This window comes from Centruroides vittatus, unplaced genomic scaffold (genome assembly GCF_030686945.1).
Source record: "Centruroides vittatus isolate TY-2023 unplaced genomic scaffold, ASM3068694v2 contig_329, whole genome shotgun sequence".
In the NCBI taxonomy this organism is placed as follows: domain Eukaryota; kingdom Metazoa; phylum Arthropoda; class Arachnida; order Scorpiones; family Buthidae; genus Centruroides; species Centruroides vittatus.
In genome coordinates this window covers 2,484,886-2,498,928 of record NW_027122113.1, presented here as the reverse complement: position 1 = coordinate 2,498,928, position 14,043 = coordinate 2,484,886, and the positions used below count along the sequence as shown (strand labels likewise).

The following is a 14,043-nucleotide window of genomic DNA, read 5'->3' as shown; positions in this document are numbered from 1 at the left end:
AGTAACAATGGAGGTGTCAACAATGGAAGTATTACGTAACAATGGGATTGTTAGAGAAAGCGACGTGCAAGACGCGGATGCAGTTTTTTACGTTTTTGCGGGAAATTGAACATATTTTAGACCCCTCTAAAAATTCTCTAATTAGTTTGGAAACAGGGGGACCCAATTCTTGCCTTCTGTGAAAACGGGTAATATAACATAACATAATAATCTTAACCTTCGCTATATCGTTACTTTTGCCCGAGCAACACCGGGCCTACCTGCTAGTTGTATAATACTTCTGATTGTCTGTCTTATTTCTAGAGCGAATCTGATAATTATAAAAATAGATTTAAGAATATTATTCTGTTTTTCAGTTCAATTAATTCGAAATAATTGACAAACAACGTATTTTTTTTAAAGTTATTCATATGAAGAAAAGTTCTTTAATTGTTGAAAAAAATTATCAAATATGTAAATTAAGCTTCAAAATTAAGTAAATTGTAAAAAAAAAAAATTACAATCTAAATTTAACTGTAATATTAATTGATGAATCATAATACCCCAATTTCAAAAATTTAATAAAAATTAGGTAAATAAGAATAATTGAATATAATAACTACTGTTATTTCGACTCAAATACATCTATGAAATGATGAAAAATTAATACATTTGGTTAATTACTAACTAATGCTGCTTAACGATAATTTTCTGTGGTGTTTTGCAACGAGTTACTCTCGGGGCTGAAGCTACTGGAGTTTGAGGAAACTTTTCTCATCCCAATATTCGGAAAATTCCGTTGAACACGTCACCAAAAATAGAATTTATATTTTTCGGAATTAAGAGAAATAAACTGTACAAAAAAGAGGCATGAGGAGATTGGAGAAGAAGCCTTTTGAGTATCCCTTTGTATGAAGTATTCGTATTAGTCAACAAAATCAACCTCCGGGGACCCCCAGCCATTCAATAATAAATATCTAAATATGGCTTTGGTTACGCTACATTCTAAATCTTGTTTTTTCCCTTTAAATTTCTATATGTCAATGTAAATTTATATTGTCACGAAATACGATAAAAATTTCAAAAATGTTCATTTAATTGCTTAAGTATCAAATATGGCATACTTTAATTGCAATAATTGATTTAAGCTAATTTATGTTTATGACCTAATTATGTCATCAGGTCTCTCGCATTCTTCAGGAATTTTTAAATAAATTTAATATTTTTAATATTTCTAAAATATTAGAAAAATTATAATTAAATTTATTTTCTTTTAAATTATTTTAAGTATAAAAAATATATTTTACAAAGTTATATTGTAATGCTTTGCGTAGATATTGTAATGACATCATCAATGAAGTCATCTCGATGGTTGTTATGATGGTCGATAATTTAGTCATAGTTGAATTCATTTACAGATATTGTATCATTTAAATGTTTATATTTTAAAATGTCTTTACCGCAAAAATAATAAGGAAAGGTGTGTTGTTTAAATTTCTTATAAGAAAACAGAGATTACATTAAGAATTAACCTATTTTACAGAAATTAATATTCAAAATTATTACAGATTTAAATTATATGTTGACTTATTTGAAGCAACTAACTAATTTATGCTGAACATATAAAATTATAACTAAGAAATGCATGAAAATGATCCATACGAAAGGCCAAGTATGATTGTATACAAACTATACCTCCTATTGAGTAGTAAAATTTGTAATTTAATTACATATATTTTAGTTGAAATTTTATTTACAGTAAAAAAAATTACAGGTATCCCTCGTATAACACAATAGTTACGTTTCGAAAAAATGCCGTGTTATGCGAATCCGTGCTAGAAGAAACAAAGGACTAATGCAAAACATAAGGTTACTTTCCAGAAGCTAACAGAACTGTACTATTCTTTTTCATCACTAAGAATGTTTACCAATTACCAATCACCAATTGCCAGTGTTCAGTGGTTAATTCGGTCACTGATGGTTATTTTTAAATACAATAGACCCACGGTTATTCGGCCTTCCGTATTATCTGATCCGGATCAGCCATATCATAAAGCTTTTTTATATAAGCAAAAGGTACAAAATAATTATATTTTCCTAATATAATAGTGTATGATAGTAATACAGAGTGTTACGCTCGAAAGTATTGACAATTTTTCCACGTGTGCACCACGTTGACGGCACACATGCAACCGATACTCAAATTCTCTTTATGCTCGGTATGGCAATCCGTTGTCACTCCTTCCACAGCAGCCATAATCCTACGGCTTCTGCATATTTCTCGTGTTACACAATGACGAATGACTCAGATTTTTGCGAACTGAAGAACACAAAATGCATTCTGTATTGCCATTTTCGTTTACTCTCTTTCTAGATATAGTGGTAAAAACACATTTGAATGCAGATGGCAAATGAAACAGGGACAGGAGCATTATCGATTGATGTACAGTACATCGGACACTTCTCACATAATAATAAATATCATTATAGTAATTTAAAATGATAGCATTTATTTAGGAAAATCCTTTGATTTTATTTGTTGTTCGTTAGAGAAACGTGGAATTTCACCTTTCTAATTTCCGAGTCAAATTATTTTTGATATTGGTGAAGAATCATATCTGCAGCTTTGTTGGCGATCATCATAGTAACTGACATTGTGTAACCTCCTAACATAATTAGAATGATAGATGCGTCGACCACTCTTAAACCGTGAATGTCTTTTACTCTGTAAAATTACAGAAAATTAATTATTAAACTAAATATTAATAATATATTTTGTGTTAATATAATTTTACTTTGTTCAAGCTCAATAAAATAATCTAACATTGAGTAATGTATTAGAGTAGGGCGCCTATATTCAAACTGTGTATAAGTTGGACCGCTGTAATTGCAAAAAAAGAACGAACTATAAATCAGACCTATACCAGACTCAATACGTAATTTGCGCATCCAAGAGTACGTAGAAGACAAATTGTGCTAATACAGTAAAGTGTGTGAACGGTTTTTGTGTGATTGTGATCAATGTGAGTAGACAATATAAGTTTTGAACGTAAATGTGTTATCGGTTTGTGTCTTACAAACACTTTGCTGTCGTAAATGTAATCATTGTTTTCTCATAAACTAACATCGTAGATATACACGAAAACTCTCGTGATTGTGGTTTTAGAGGGTAAGAGATATGATCAAGATGGTGACCCGTTTATACAGCAGCATTACATTCGATGTATGTTATGTCGAACCACATTATTTTGGACAGAGTATATATCAAATACAAAATACCAATAATAAAAAGTGCAAAATTCAATGTTCGATAATACATTTCTTTAAATTTTAATGTTCTTGAAAAAATAGATTTCGGAAGTATCAAATTTCAAAAGTTTATATCGTGCTTCCAAAAGTTGTTGTTTGAAAATCAATTCTCGAAAAGCTAAACTCCGAAGGGTTCAATTTCGAAAGTGATTACGTTCCAGGCATGAAATAATCGAAAGGAATCAATTTAAAACGATTTAGCACAACGTGCAAATAATCCCTGACTCTAAAAAATAAAGAGAATATTGTGTGAAAAAGACTCGATGCATTACATATTGCAGAAATTGATACAAAAAAGAGTTTTATTTTGTTAGAGAACATTAATAGATGTAAGGAATTTTTACGGAAGATACGTGGAAATTCCTTACATCTGTCGACAGCCGGATTTAATTCTTGAATATCCGGAATGGTAGATTAGGACTTAATGCGTGATTTACACTAGTCGGGGTTACGTGCGGTCGGGCACTATCTTGCTGGAAACCACGTCCGGTGCAGCCTGCATTAGTGACTAAACCACAGGCACCAGAGATCGTGTGGCCATACCCAGTGTGGGGAAGGTGTGACGCTCGGCGTAAAAGGCCGTTCCCCTGAATACCGTTAAACCCGTCTACGGCCGTCATTCCCCCACAGACAGAAGCGGAAAGTTTGGCGCTTGGAAGAGGTACCCACAAGATTTATACCAGTATTATTGTTTTCTACATTTCGCTTCCAAGCGCCAAGCTTACGTTTACCAAAGAAAAACTCCTAAGAAATATTTTGACTGTCGTCTAAATTGTCATATGACTTTACTTGGCGCAATTTTTTCACATTTCATATACAATATTTTTATTTGGATTTTTATAAATTATGTAAAAGTGTATAAGAAAGTTGTTTCAAATTATTTCTCAAAGATTTACGGATATAGCATTAATTTTGTGGGCAGTACAACCTGAATATTTGCATAGTGTGATGATTCAAATAATTCGTTGTATAAAGAAATTAGAGAGATTGAGGCGCAAGTTCAAACGTTAAACTTGTACGGCAAACAGAAGTACACGTTTGACGTTTGAAGTCCAAGTAAAATACGTTGAGGCGTTTACAACATCACGTGACTCAATGAACGTCGCGCATTGACTCACGGGAAATTTGTTGAAAAAAATGGCGGAAATATTTAACAACGTGGATTACTAGCAAAGGTAAATAAACAAATTAAACAATTTAAAGTATTTATAGGATGTTATAACGGCACAATTTACCCTCCAAATGAGAGGTCTGCGACCCCCCAAATTGTTGATCCCCCTTGTGGAAGCAAAAAATTTAAAGCAACCATACCCCTACGCGCGACTTTTCACGAGATATAGCCCTGTAAAGAATCGCCTACGTCATTTCCGATCACAACGCCCAAAAGCAAAAAAAGACGTGCGGTCCTCTTTCTAAGATCTTACTCACGCGTCCCCGATCTGTTCTCGTTGCTGCCTCCACTGCCTACCCTCTTCCAAACGGCCCGCAGGCCACGTCTACCGCCTAAAGCCATCTGGAGTCGCCATCTATTGCCTATAAACACAAGTAACTATTATTATTTTTGTCTTACCTGATCCCCGACTATGCTGGTAGCAGTCCACTTCTCTCCACACCGGCCCACCATGTCGCTATGCCAGAAACACTTCAGATTTCATATTTGGCATGCGAGTGCGAAGAAGACACTGCGCATGACGACCAAGTCACGTGGCCTTCTCTCAGCCATACAAACGCAGCGCGCCCGCAGGCCAAATAGAGTGCTGACTGCGGGCCACGTGCTAGCCTTCATATCCTCCACCCAGTATTTCTTAGTACAAGCGATAGTCATCTCGTACTCTCTCAAATGTTGTGTATCCCGCCGCGATTTTTGAAAATTAGGAATTATTGAAATAGAGTGAAGATGGATCTTTTTTAGTAATGTATTTAATCCAACCTCGAGTGGACTTGCAGCCTTGAATATCGATTGAGCTGAAATAAAAGGTTTTCTATTAGCCTAGCTAGTGACGGTCATCACCCGGAGGGATAGGTTAGGTTTTTTGGACAAGCCGCGAAAGCGACGCGTAGTACTATCTGACCGCGAGCGATAGCGAGCGTGTCGGCGGTGAGGGGCCGTAGGCCCCAAGGTCGAGGAGCGCGGGGGCATGAGAAAAGGACTTAACTCCAACTGCAGACGATCACTGTGGCCGTAGATCATCTGCCTCTGTTGAAGGTGAGCGTACAATCTGTTTTCTTGGCCTTTTACGAGGGCAGTTTTCTTTAGTCTTTGCCGATGTGTATTTAGAATATATGGCTGCCTTGCCGGAGAGCCTGTTAAACACGCGATAGGCTTAACGGAGAGAGAGCGACGCGACTCCCTATCGCAATTGCCGGAAATGACGTAGGCGATTCTTTACAGGGCTATATCTCATGAAGGGTCGCGCATAGGGGTATGGTTCATTAGACATTTTTTGCTCGCACAGGGGCAGTCTACACATTTGAGGTCGCCACTCCCATCATTCGGATAGTAAATCTTACTAATGCTTAAATAATCGTTATTTTAATAAAATAGGTCATAATTTTAACCCCAAACACAAAAAAATGAACAAATTTAAGCCGATCTTATACTCACCATTTTAGACGAAGCGAACGCCATTATCGACCGTCTGGAATTGCCAGATGGCGGCGCTCGGCCGTCGGCCGTTCACGTTTTGGGCTGAATACGAGCGCCTCAATCTCTCTATTAATTGTACTTTCCTGGCTTTGAGTCATTGGAAGTCACATGGTTCCTCTGTAATAAAGGATAGAAAATATTTAACATATAGTGTCAAATTTACATTGATTTATGCTCTTTCCAGTGGCGTGCCGTAACATTTGATGATAGGGAAGCTGTGTTTCTGTAAAAGCCGACTTACAGGGCAAATCAATTAATTGCGCGTCAGGGCCCGTTCGTCAGTGGCGTAGCGTAGTGGGGACGGCAGGGGCGGCCCGCCCCGGGCGGCACTTTTAGGGGGCGGCATTTTTTCACAATAAATAATAATAATATCTTGTAAAAATATGAACCATTTCATTTCATATTTTTGTCGCACCTACGATTCGGACCGATTGAAATGAGCACGGAATTTTTCATTATTTATTTTGTGACGAAACTGGGGAATCCCCGTTCTTTAAATGAATGTATAATAATGATATCTTGCTCATTGTAGCGACTGACAACACCGTCTGTACTGACTTGTAGGGATTCCCCGTATTTTATTTAAGGTCTAAATAAAATACGGGGAATCCCCGTATTTTATTTAACGGGGGCGAAATTTTAACGGGGCGGCGAAATTTTCCTCCGCCCCGGACGGCTGACACCCACGCTACGCCACTGCCGTTCGTATTCGTTTGTTCGATAAGCCAGTAAAAACCGTATACTTCTTTAAATGTATTTTTAATAGATTATCTGACGTACTTAATAAATAACAGAGGTAATTATATTGAACTTTCTTATTAGATTCAATAAATTCCCTATGCCCTCTAAATGCCAATTCTCGCTTTGAGAAAAAACATATAACATCTATTAATTTAGATATATCTATTAATCGTAATTATCTTGTTATAATTTTCAATATTTATTTTATATTGTCTACCAATGTTAAATTCTATTCCACTTTGATTTCCAAATTGCTTCAATTTTACTAAAGAATCGTCATTCGTCATAAATTTTATCGTCAAAATGTCGAAATTTTTTTGTCGACGTATTTATATTTAATTTAGGCATCGGTCTTTCTCTTTTAATAATGTTTTCTTTTTCATTATATGGTCTCGAGCCAAAACTTTTTAAAATAAATTTTTTAATCACTAGCCACGATATAAGGGCTAAAATTAAAATTATAAAAAAAACTTACTTGGTAAAACAAAATGTGTGATGAATATACATGCCTAGTACAAAAAATTCTTCAATTGTATGAATATACTTTTAAAGAAACTTATAATTAAATATAACTTTGTGAAGAAACGTACATAAAAACAACAAAATATTCTTTACTTTTTAAATCTTGAATGGAATCAGGACGTCCTGGTAGGTGTGCGGCGCGTGCATGCACGCAGGTTACCAAATCCCGAGGGTGCTAATACCGGTCAATGTCAAATGCCTCTTTTGTCGCATCACTAGTATACCTCAAAGGACGCGACAGGGCTGTTGTAAATTTTAAACGTTTCTCACCATAGCTGTAAAAATCTAAATATGTTAAACTTAATAGTTATTTGTTTTCTAACTAATTCGTTTTAATACCAGGTGTACACGGAAATCAGTTCCCCACTGTACTGAGCTAGTGATTGGTTGGGTTAAGCTTTTGTTTAAGTAAAATTCTGGCTCTTTCGGCGGGGTTTTATTTATGTCTCCATTCCCTAATCTCTTAATTATTTAACTACTTCTTAGTAGAAATTTTTGATGCGTTTTTCTGTTATTAACAGTGTGATCTGTTAATACATAAAGCACATAATAAGTTTAGTTTCTGAAATTTTCTGAAATTAGCGTTAAATAGTAGTTAGTCGCGGGTTTGCGCCTCACTGATTGACTGGGTACATGGAGTTTACCGGATTTTATTGGTGTATCTTACATTTAGTGTAGAGCCAGTATCAATCCTAGATACTCCTGGATGCACTGTTCCTTTGCAGATTGTCCAAATGCTATCCACTCAGTTTATCAATCTAGTCGAATCCGATTTCTTTTCTCTCCATACTACCTTGGAGTTAACTTCTTTCTTCTAGAATTAATCCTACATAATTAATATTTTATATTCACAATTTCTATCGAAATATCTTATAACAATTCAATCTATTAATAAAGTTTTACTTTAATATATTTTTTATGTTTTTAAAGACAAGTTTTACTTTAATTATTACATAAAACGAATCAGTTTTACTTATTTTAATACTCTGAGTAACATTAATTAAAATGTTTCGATAATTACAGTATTTAGATTACATAATCTTTAAAATCTATAAAGTAGATCAGGTTAATAAACTAAAACATTAACTTTTCTAAATATATTTTAAAAATATAAATTCGATGCTTTCAAACGTCATCTAGTGATAAGAAATCAATCGAAATCATTCTCCTTGCTCTCGTTTTGACAATTGTTGTGTCTCTATGCATTCTGCTTGATTTCAATACGATTAAATTGGTATTACAAAAGATAACTCGCGTGGTAGCTTTATTAGGAAAATATAAAGAAATCGAACAGTAAATTATGAATTTTAAACGTATATTACAAAATCTCTAAGTGAAGTTTCTATAAAAAGTGATAATTTTCTTTAACAAGTCAATAAATTTTCGCTCTAGTTGATGCATAAATATTTGATTTTGTGGGATTCCGTAATAATTTTGTCACTAATTATTACGGCCAGATGGCCGAACGGTTTGGGTGACAGTCTACTACTCTGGGGGACCCGGAATCGAATCCAGACAGGTTTTTCGGGGGTACTCCGTCTGGATATGTCGGGTCCCGTCCCTCACCACCGCCGCCTCTTTGTGGTTCTGGCCGAACCCATAATGGGCTTGCTAAAAACGGCCTTCTTACTGTCCCACTGACAGTAAGAAGGCCTTTTTTAGCAAGCCCATTATGAGTTCGGCAAATTTATACTGTAAGTTATATATTTAAAATTTATATAAACTGAATATTTGACTTTTTTAAAATTATTTGCCTTATTAAAATAGCATTGATATTGCATTAATATAGAAGAATTTATGTTCATTGTCGTTTTCCGAATATCATTTTAAGCATGACTCAATTGTATTAATATTGTGAAAGTTAACAAATTATCATTTCTCCTTACATAATTCCATAAAATTATTCAAGTGTCAATGGTACGACACGCAAGGTAACGAAGCAATTACTTCTTACTTCTGCTGTCCTATTTAACTGTTATTTGCCCAAATTATTTCGAGAAAAATATAATTTTTATACCTGTAATTAACGGATTTCAGGTATAAAAGTTGAATTCTTACATTTTAACCGTTTATAAATTATATCTGTAGATATGGCGTTTTGTATTATTTTTATATCGTTTTTCATTTCTCTATCGTACGCTGATTATCGCAACAACTATTATGATTATATTATAGGTAAGAAAAATAATTTATTCTATATATATTTTGTAGTTTATTTAATCTGTATTTCTTCTATTCCATATTAAAGTTTCATTTTTAATTGAGTTTGTGAATTAATTCTAACAGTTAAAAAGCTAAAATTATTCGTGAAATTCTGTTGACTATTTTTAAAATGGCTACTATATTTTAATGCTGATTACGATAAATTGAATTTAAACTCTCAAGAGTCAAATATTTATTTGTATTAAGTAGTAAAATGATAAATACAGTTTAATTAACAATTCCTAAATTATATTTTAGTTGGTTCGGGTTCGGGTGGATCAGTCCTAACCAATAGATTATCCAAAAATCCCTCCATCAATGTTCTTTTGTTAGAAGCGGGCGAAAGACCAGCTCTAATATCCGAAATTCCATTTCTTCATATGAGTGCATTATCTACTAAATATAATTGGGATTTTCCTACTGTACCGAGCAGAAGAATCGCTCATGCTATAAAAGGAAGAGTAAGTTTGCAATTCCTTTTCTGTTAACTGTAATGAATGAAAATTGTATTTAGAGAATATTTAATTTTTTGATTTTTAGTCATTCAATTTAGGAGCCGGCAAAGTTTTGGGTGGAACACCAATGCTTAATCATAATCTGTACGTTCGAGGAAATAGAAAAGATTACGATAATTGGGCTAAGAACGGTGCAATTGGATGGGATTGGAAGAATGTTTTTCCTTATTTCCTCAAGAGTGAAGATAATCGAAACCGTAGAATTGTTAAAAATGGTAAAGAATTAACATCATATTAACATTTATTATAAAATAGACATTATAATATTATTTAAGCTATTGAATATTATTAATTTGGTAATAAAATTGTCAAACTTCTCTAACTATCAATACAATGACTCATAAATGATAATAATTTTAAAAGTATGTATTTCTGTCAACAATTTTAGTTTTTTTTTTCTTTTGTTTAATGAGTTTAAATGAAATTTAGTTCTCTATATAATATACTACATAATTTTATTGATTATAATAGTAAGTTCTTTTGTAATTAAGCATCGTATGTTACATAATACAAATTATACTTTTATGAATTAATTTAATTTTTAATATAGGCTATATCAATGGATTTAAATGGATATATATTATTCTAATTTTTAAAATATATTATACCCTACTATGTTACGTATCAAGTTAGTTGATTTAATTGTTCTAGAAATATCAAATTACCATGTATTTATGTGAAAATAATTCGATTAGACCATCTTAGAGCGTTAAACTAAACTTTCTAGATGATTTATCTTTAAAATATATATATATATGTGTGTGTTTCTTTATTTGTTAAGCAAGCTATAATGATAGCAGAACTCCGTAAATAAATTCTGACACCTTTATATGGATATTCCTTATTTAAAATTATGAAACATGTTCTGAAATTGGGATAAATGTTGATGTTATCTACGCAGAATTTTAGCTATTGATAGAGACATTTTAACTGTAAACTTTTAAAAAGTGTATTTTTTTAAAATTTAACAGTTAAAATTAATTTTAGTGTTTTTTTAAATTTATATAATTTTATTAACTTTTGATAGAGCTAATTTTTTATTGAATCGTTATAAATAGGTTATCACGGCGTAGATGGGGAGTTAATTATTCAATATCCACCATTTCATACTCCAATGGTGAGAGGTTATTTGGGATCAGCAAAAGCAATTGGATATCGTCTAGGAGATTATAACGCAGCACATCAAACAGGTAAAGATCTGTTAATCAATAGTTATTAAAAAGATTCAAGTAATAAATTTTAAACATCTTAATACATTAACTCTTATTATAATTCGTTTCATATAGTTTTTCTGTAATAGCTTCTTAATTCTGCAATAATTGTGAAGCAGCTACTATTAATATTTTTTTATAGAAATTGATCTTTTAAATTAAAAATTTAATTTAATTTGTTTAAATATTTCCAGTCTTTATGCCTCCTCAAGGTACAATTAACAGAGGAAGAAGATGGTCGACACTTCATGCGTTTATTAATCCTGTAGTTGGAAGAAGAAACCTTGAAATTGTTACTTCAGCTTATGTTACTAAAGTAAATAAAATTTACAATTATATAAAAATAAAGAAAAAATAAATTATTACTAAGTGTTTATTTGTATTTTACAGATATTGATCGATGATTATAATCGTGCATATGGAGTAGTGTTCGATCACTACAACAAAACCTTTAGAGCAATTGCAAAGAGAGAAGTAATTATATGCGCTGGAACATTTAATTCTCCCAAACTTTTAATGTTGTCAGGTATTGGGCCTAAAGAAGTTTTAAACAAATTTCATGTAAGTATCACTTGTCGTACTCTGTATATAATTATTAAGTTAAAAGCACTCAAAATAAATTGAAAATAATTTTACTACAAAATCGAAAATTAAGTAAACACAATTTATAATGAAACCTGTGTAAACCGTACACGTACCGAATATTTTTCCAGTTTGGAAGGTTTTCTTAACACAGAAAATTATTGTGTTTCGAAGAATTCTTGCCGTTTAAGCAGGTTTCGTTTTGAACAGGTTTTACTGTATTTGGAAGATTTATTTAATAATAGTCTAAATATTTCAAATACTTCCATTAGATAATCTTCAGAAATACCACCTCTTTTGTTTACAATAATTTATTTAATATTCAAATCTCATTTTTCGCTGCAGATACCCGTAAAATCGGATCTACCTGTTGGCAATAACTTAATCGATCACGTATCGACATTGGGACTTCAATTCATCGTCGATACATATACTTTTAAAGAAACAAGAATCACAAAAGAAGATTTTATGGATATTTTAATCAATGGAACAGGCAATTAAAATTAAATATTAATAATAAATAAAAAACTTGTCTGCATAAAAGAGAAGGTAAGAGTTATTTTGTTGAAACTCTACACTAAATGGAAACATTAATTCTTTGTAGGACCGTTGACGTCTTTGGGAGGTGTAGAAGTAATCGGATTTGCGAATTCTAAATATAATAAAGATTTAGATTGGCCCGATTTGGAAATATTTTGGGTATCGAGATCAGTCTCTTCAGACAGCGTCTTAAGAGAAATGTCTGGAGCTGTCGAAGAAGTATGTTGCTTAGTTTAATATTCAATGCGAATTATTCTATCAGTAGATTATAATTATGTAAAAACTAAATTCGAACTGCAATAATTGGATTTGAATATTGCTTGTAAATGTAAAATATATTAAATATTTTATTTTGCAGCTAAAGAAAATTTTTGAGAAATATTCATATTTAGATACAATTTCTTGTATCCCGAATCCAACACGAGTTAAGAGCAAAGGAGTGGTATCTCTGCAATCTACCGATCCATATGAATATCCATTAATTGATCTAAATTATTTTTCGCATACTGATGACTTGAAAGTTTCTGTTGAAGGTAAAGTTTCAATAAATTATTTTAATAATAAAACTTTATGGCTATAGCATTATTATTATATATATTTAACTTTAAAAATATTTATATAATTTAATAAATATACAATAAATATAAATACAACGTTTTCACAAAGATTGCTTTCGTTTCTCTTCTGTCGTTTTATTAGAAATATTTCAATAGGAAAATTATACAATTTTACGGAAATCATAAGAGAAAACATTATACAAAATTTACATTTTACTCTTATAAATTCTAATAAACGTAAAATACATCCATTTAAAGAATATGGTTAAAGAAAATTTGTATAGTGTTTTGATACTCTAAAGCTTTAGATATTTAGATATGTGTTTGAATAATCTACAATTAACCTTATCTAAAAATAATTTTAATTTCCGAGCGAGGTAATATTCCTTATATAAATATCAGTATATATTTTCTATAGTCTATACTAAAAATATTTTATAGGTTTAAAAGTCTGTTTACAAATGGCGTCATCTAAGCCCATGAAAAAGCTGGGTGTTCGTCCCCTACCATATGTAATTCCAGGATGCGAGAAATATGAGCTCTTTAGTGATAATTATTTGGGATGCATGCTCATAGCATTCCCACTTCCAGCACACCACTTCGCAGGAACGTGCAAAATGGGGCATCCTAAAGATCCTACTACAGTAGTAGATCCTACACTCAAGTGAGTATCTTTCGGATTTTTAACGTTTACAGAATATATACTAACTAAAACAACACTATTTTTATGGTAATCAACAGAGTGAAAGGAGTTCAAAACTTGAGAGTGGTCGATGCGTCTATTATACCAATTATGATAGGAGGCCATACGAATATTCCAACCATGATGATTGCAGAAAAGGCTGCCGACTTCATACTAGACGATTATTTTAGTAGAAATAAATGACCATAATTATATTTGTTCTGAAAGAAAATAAATTGTGTTTGTTTTTATTGCGTTTACTGAATTAATATCCTAAATAATTCTCATAGAAATTTAATTGAGAAATTTAAAGAGTATCACTAATATTTCCATACACATTTAAAGCTTTGTTTCAATTAAAGTAAAAAGAACAAGGGCGTTCGTAAAGGACAATTCCCCTCCTGCAATTTGCATTATTTTTCAGAAAAGTTATTCTTTCCTTTCTATTTTAGGTATATTTTCGGTTAATTCGTCTATCGTAAACACAACTTATCAGTCAACATTCTTTAATAATAAGAGTTCGTGTGATTCTTGGTAACGCGAACCAAATGTTAAC

The 14,043-nt window shown here is 32.1% G+C and overlaps 2 protein-coding genes across 2 annotated transcripts in view; both read left to right on the top strand.

The window, feature by feature from the left end:
* LOC136973776 (ubiquitin-conjugating enzyme E2 T-like) overlaps nucleotides 1-14,043 on the top strand; it is a 290,402-nt gene that overhangs the window by 167,375 nt on the left and 108,984 nt on the right. The window lies entirely within an intron of this gene.
* Nucleotides 9,646-13,691, top strand: LOC136973881 (glucose dehydrogenase [FAD, quinone]-like; the record flags this gene model as incomplete). The annotated part of the gene is made up of 10 exons (XM_067268659.1): nucleotides 9,646-9,861; nucleotides 9,941-10,130; nucleotides 10,974-11,105; nucleotides 11,321-11,442; nucleotides 11,517-11,687; nucleotides 12,054-12,201; nucleotides 12,313-12,467; nucleotides 12,607-12,781; nucleotides 13,247-13,469; nucleotides 13,547-13,691. Coding segments are annotated over 10 exons (1,677 nt in total), but the record flags the coding sequence as incomplete, so codon positions are not given.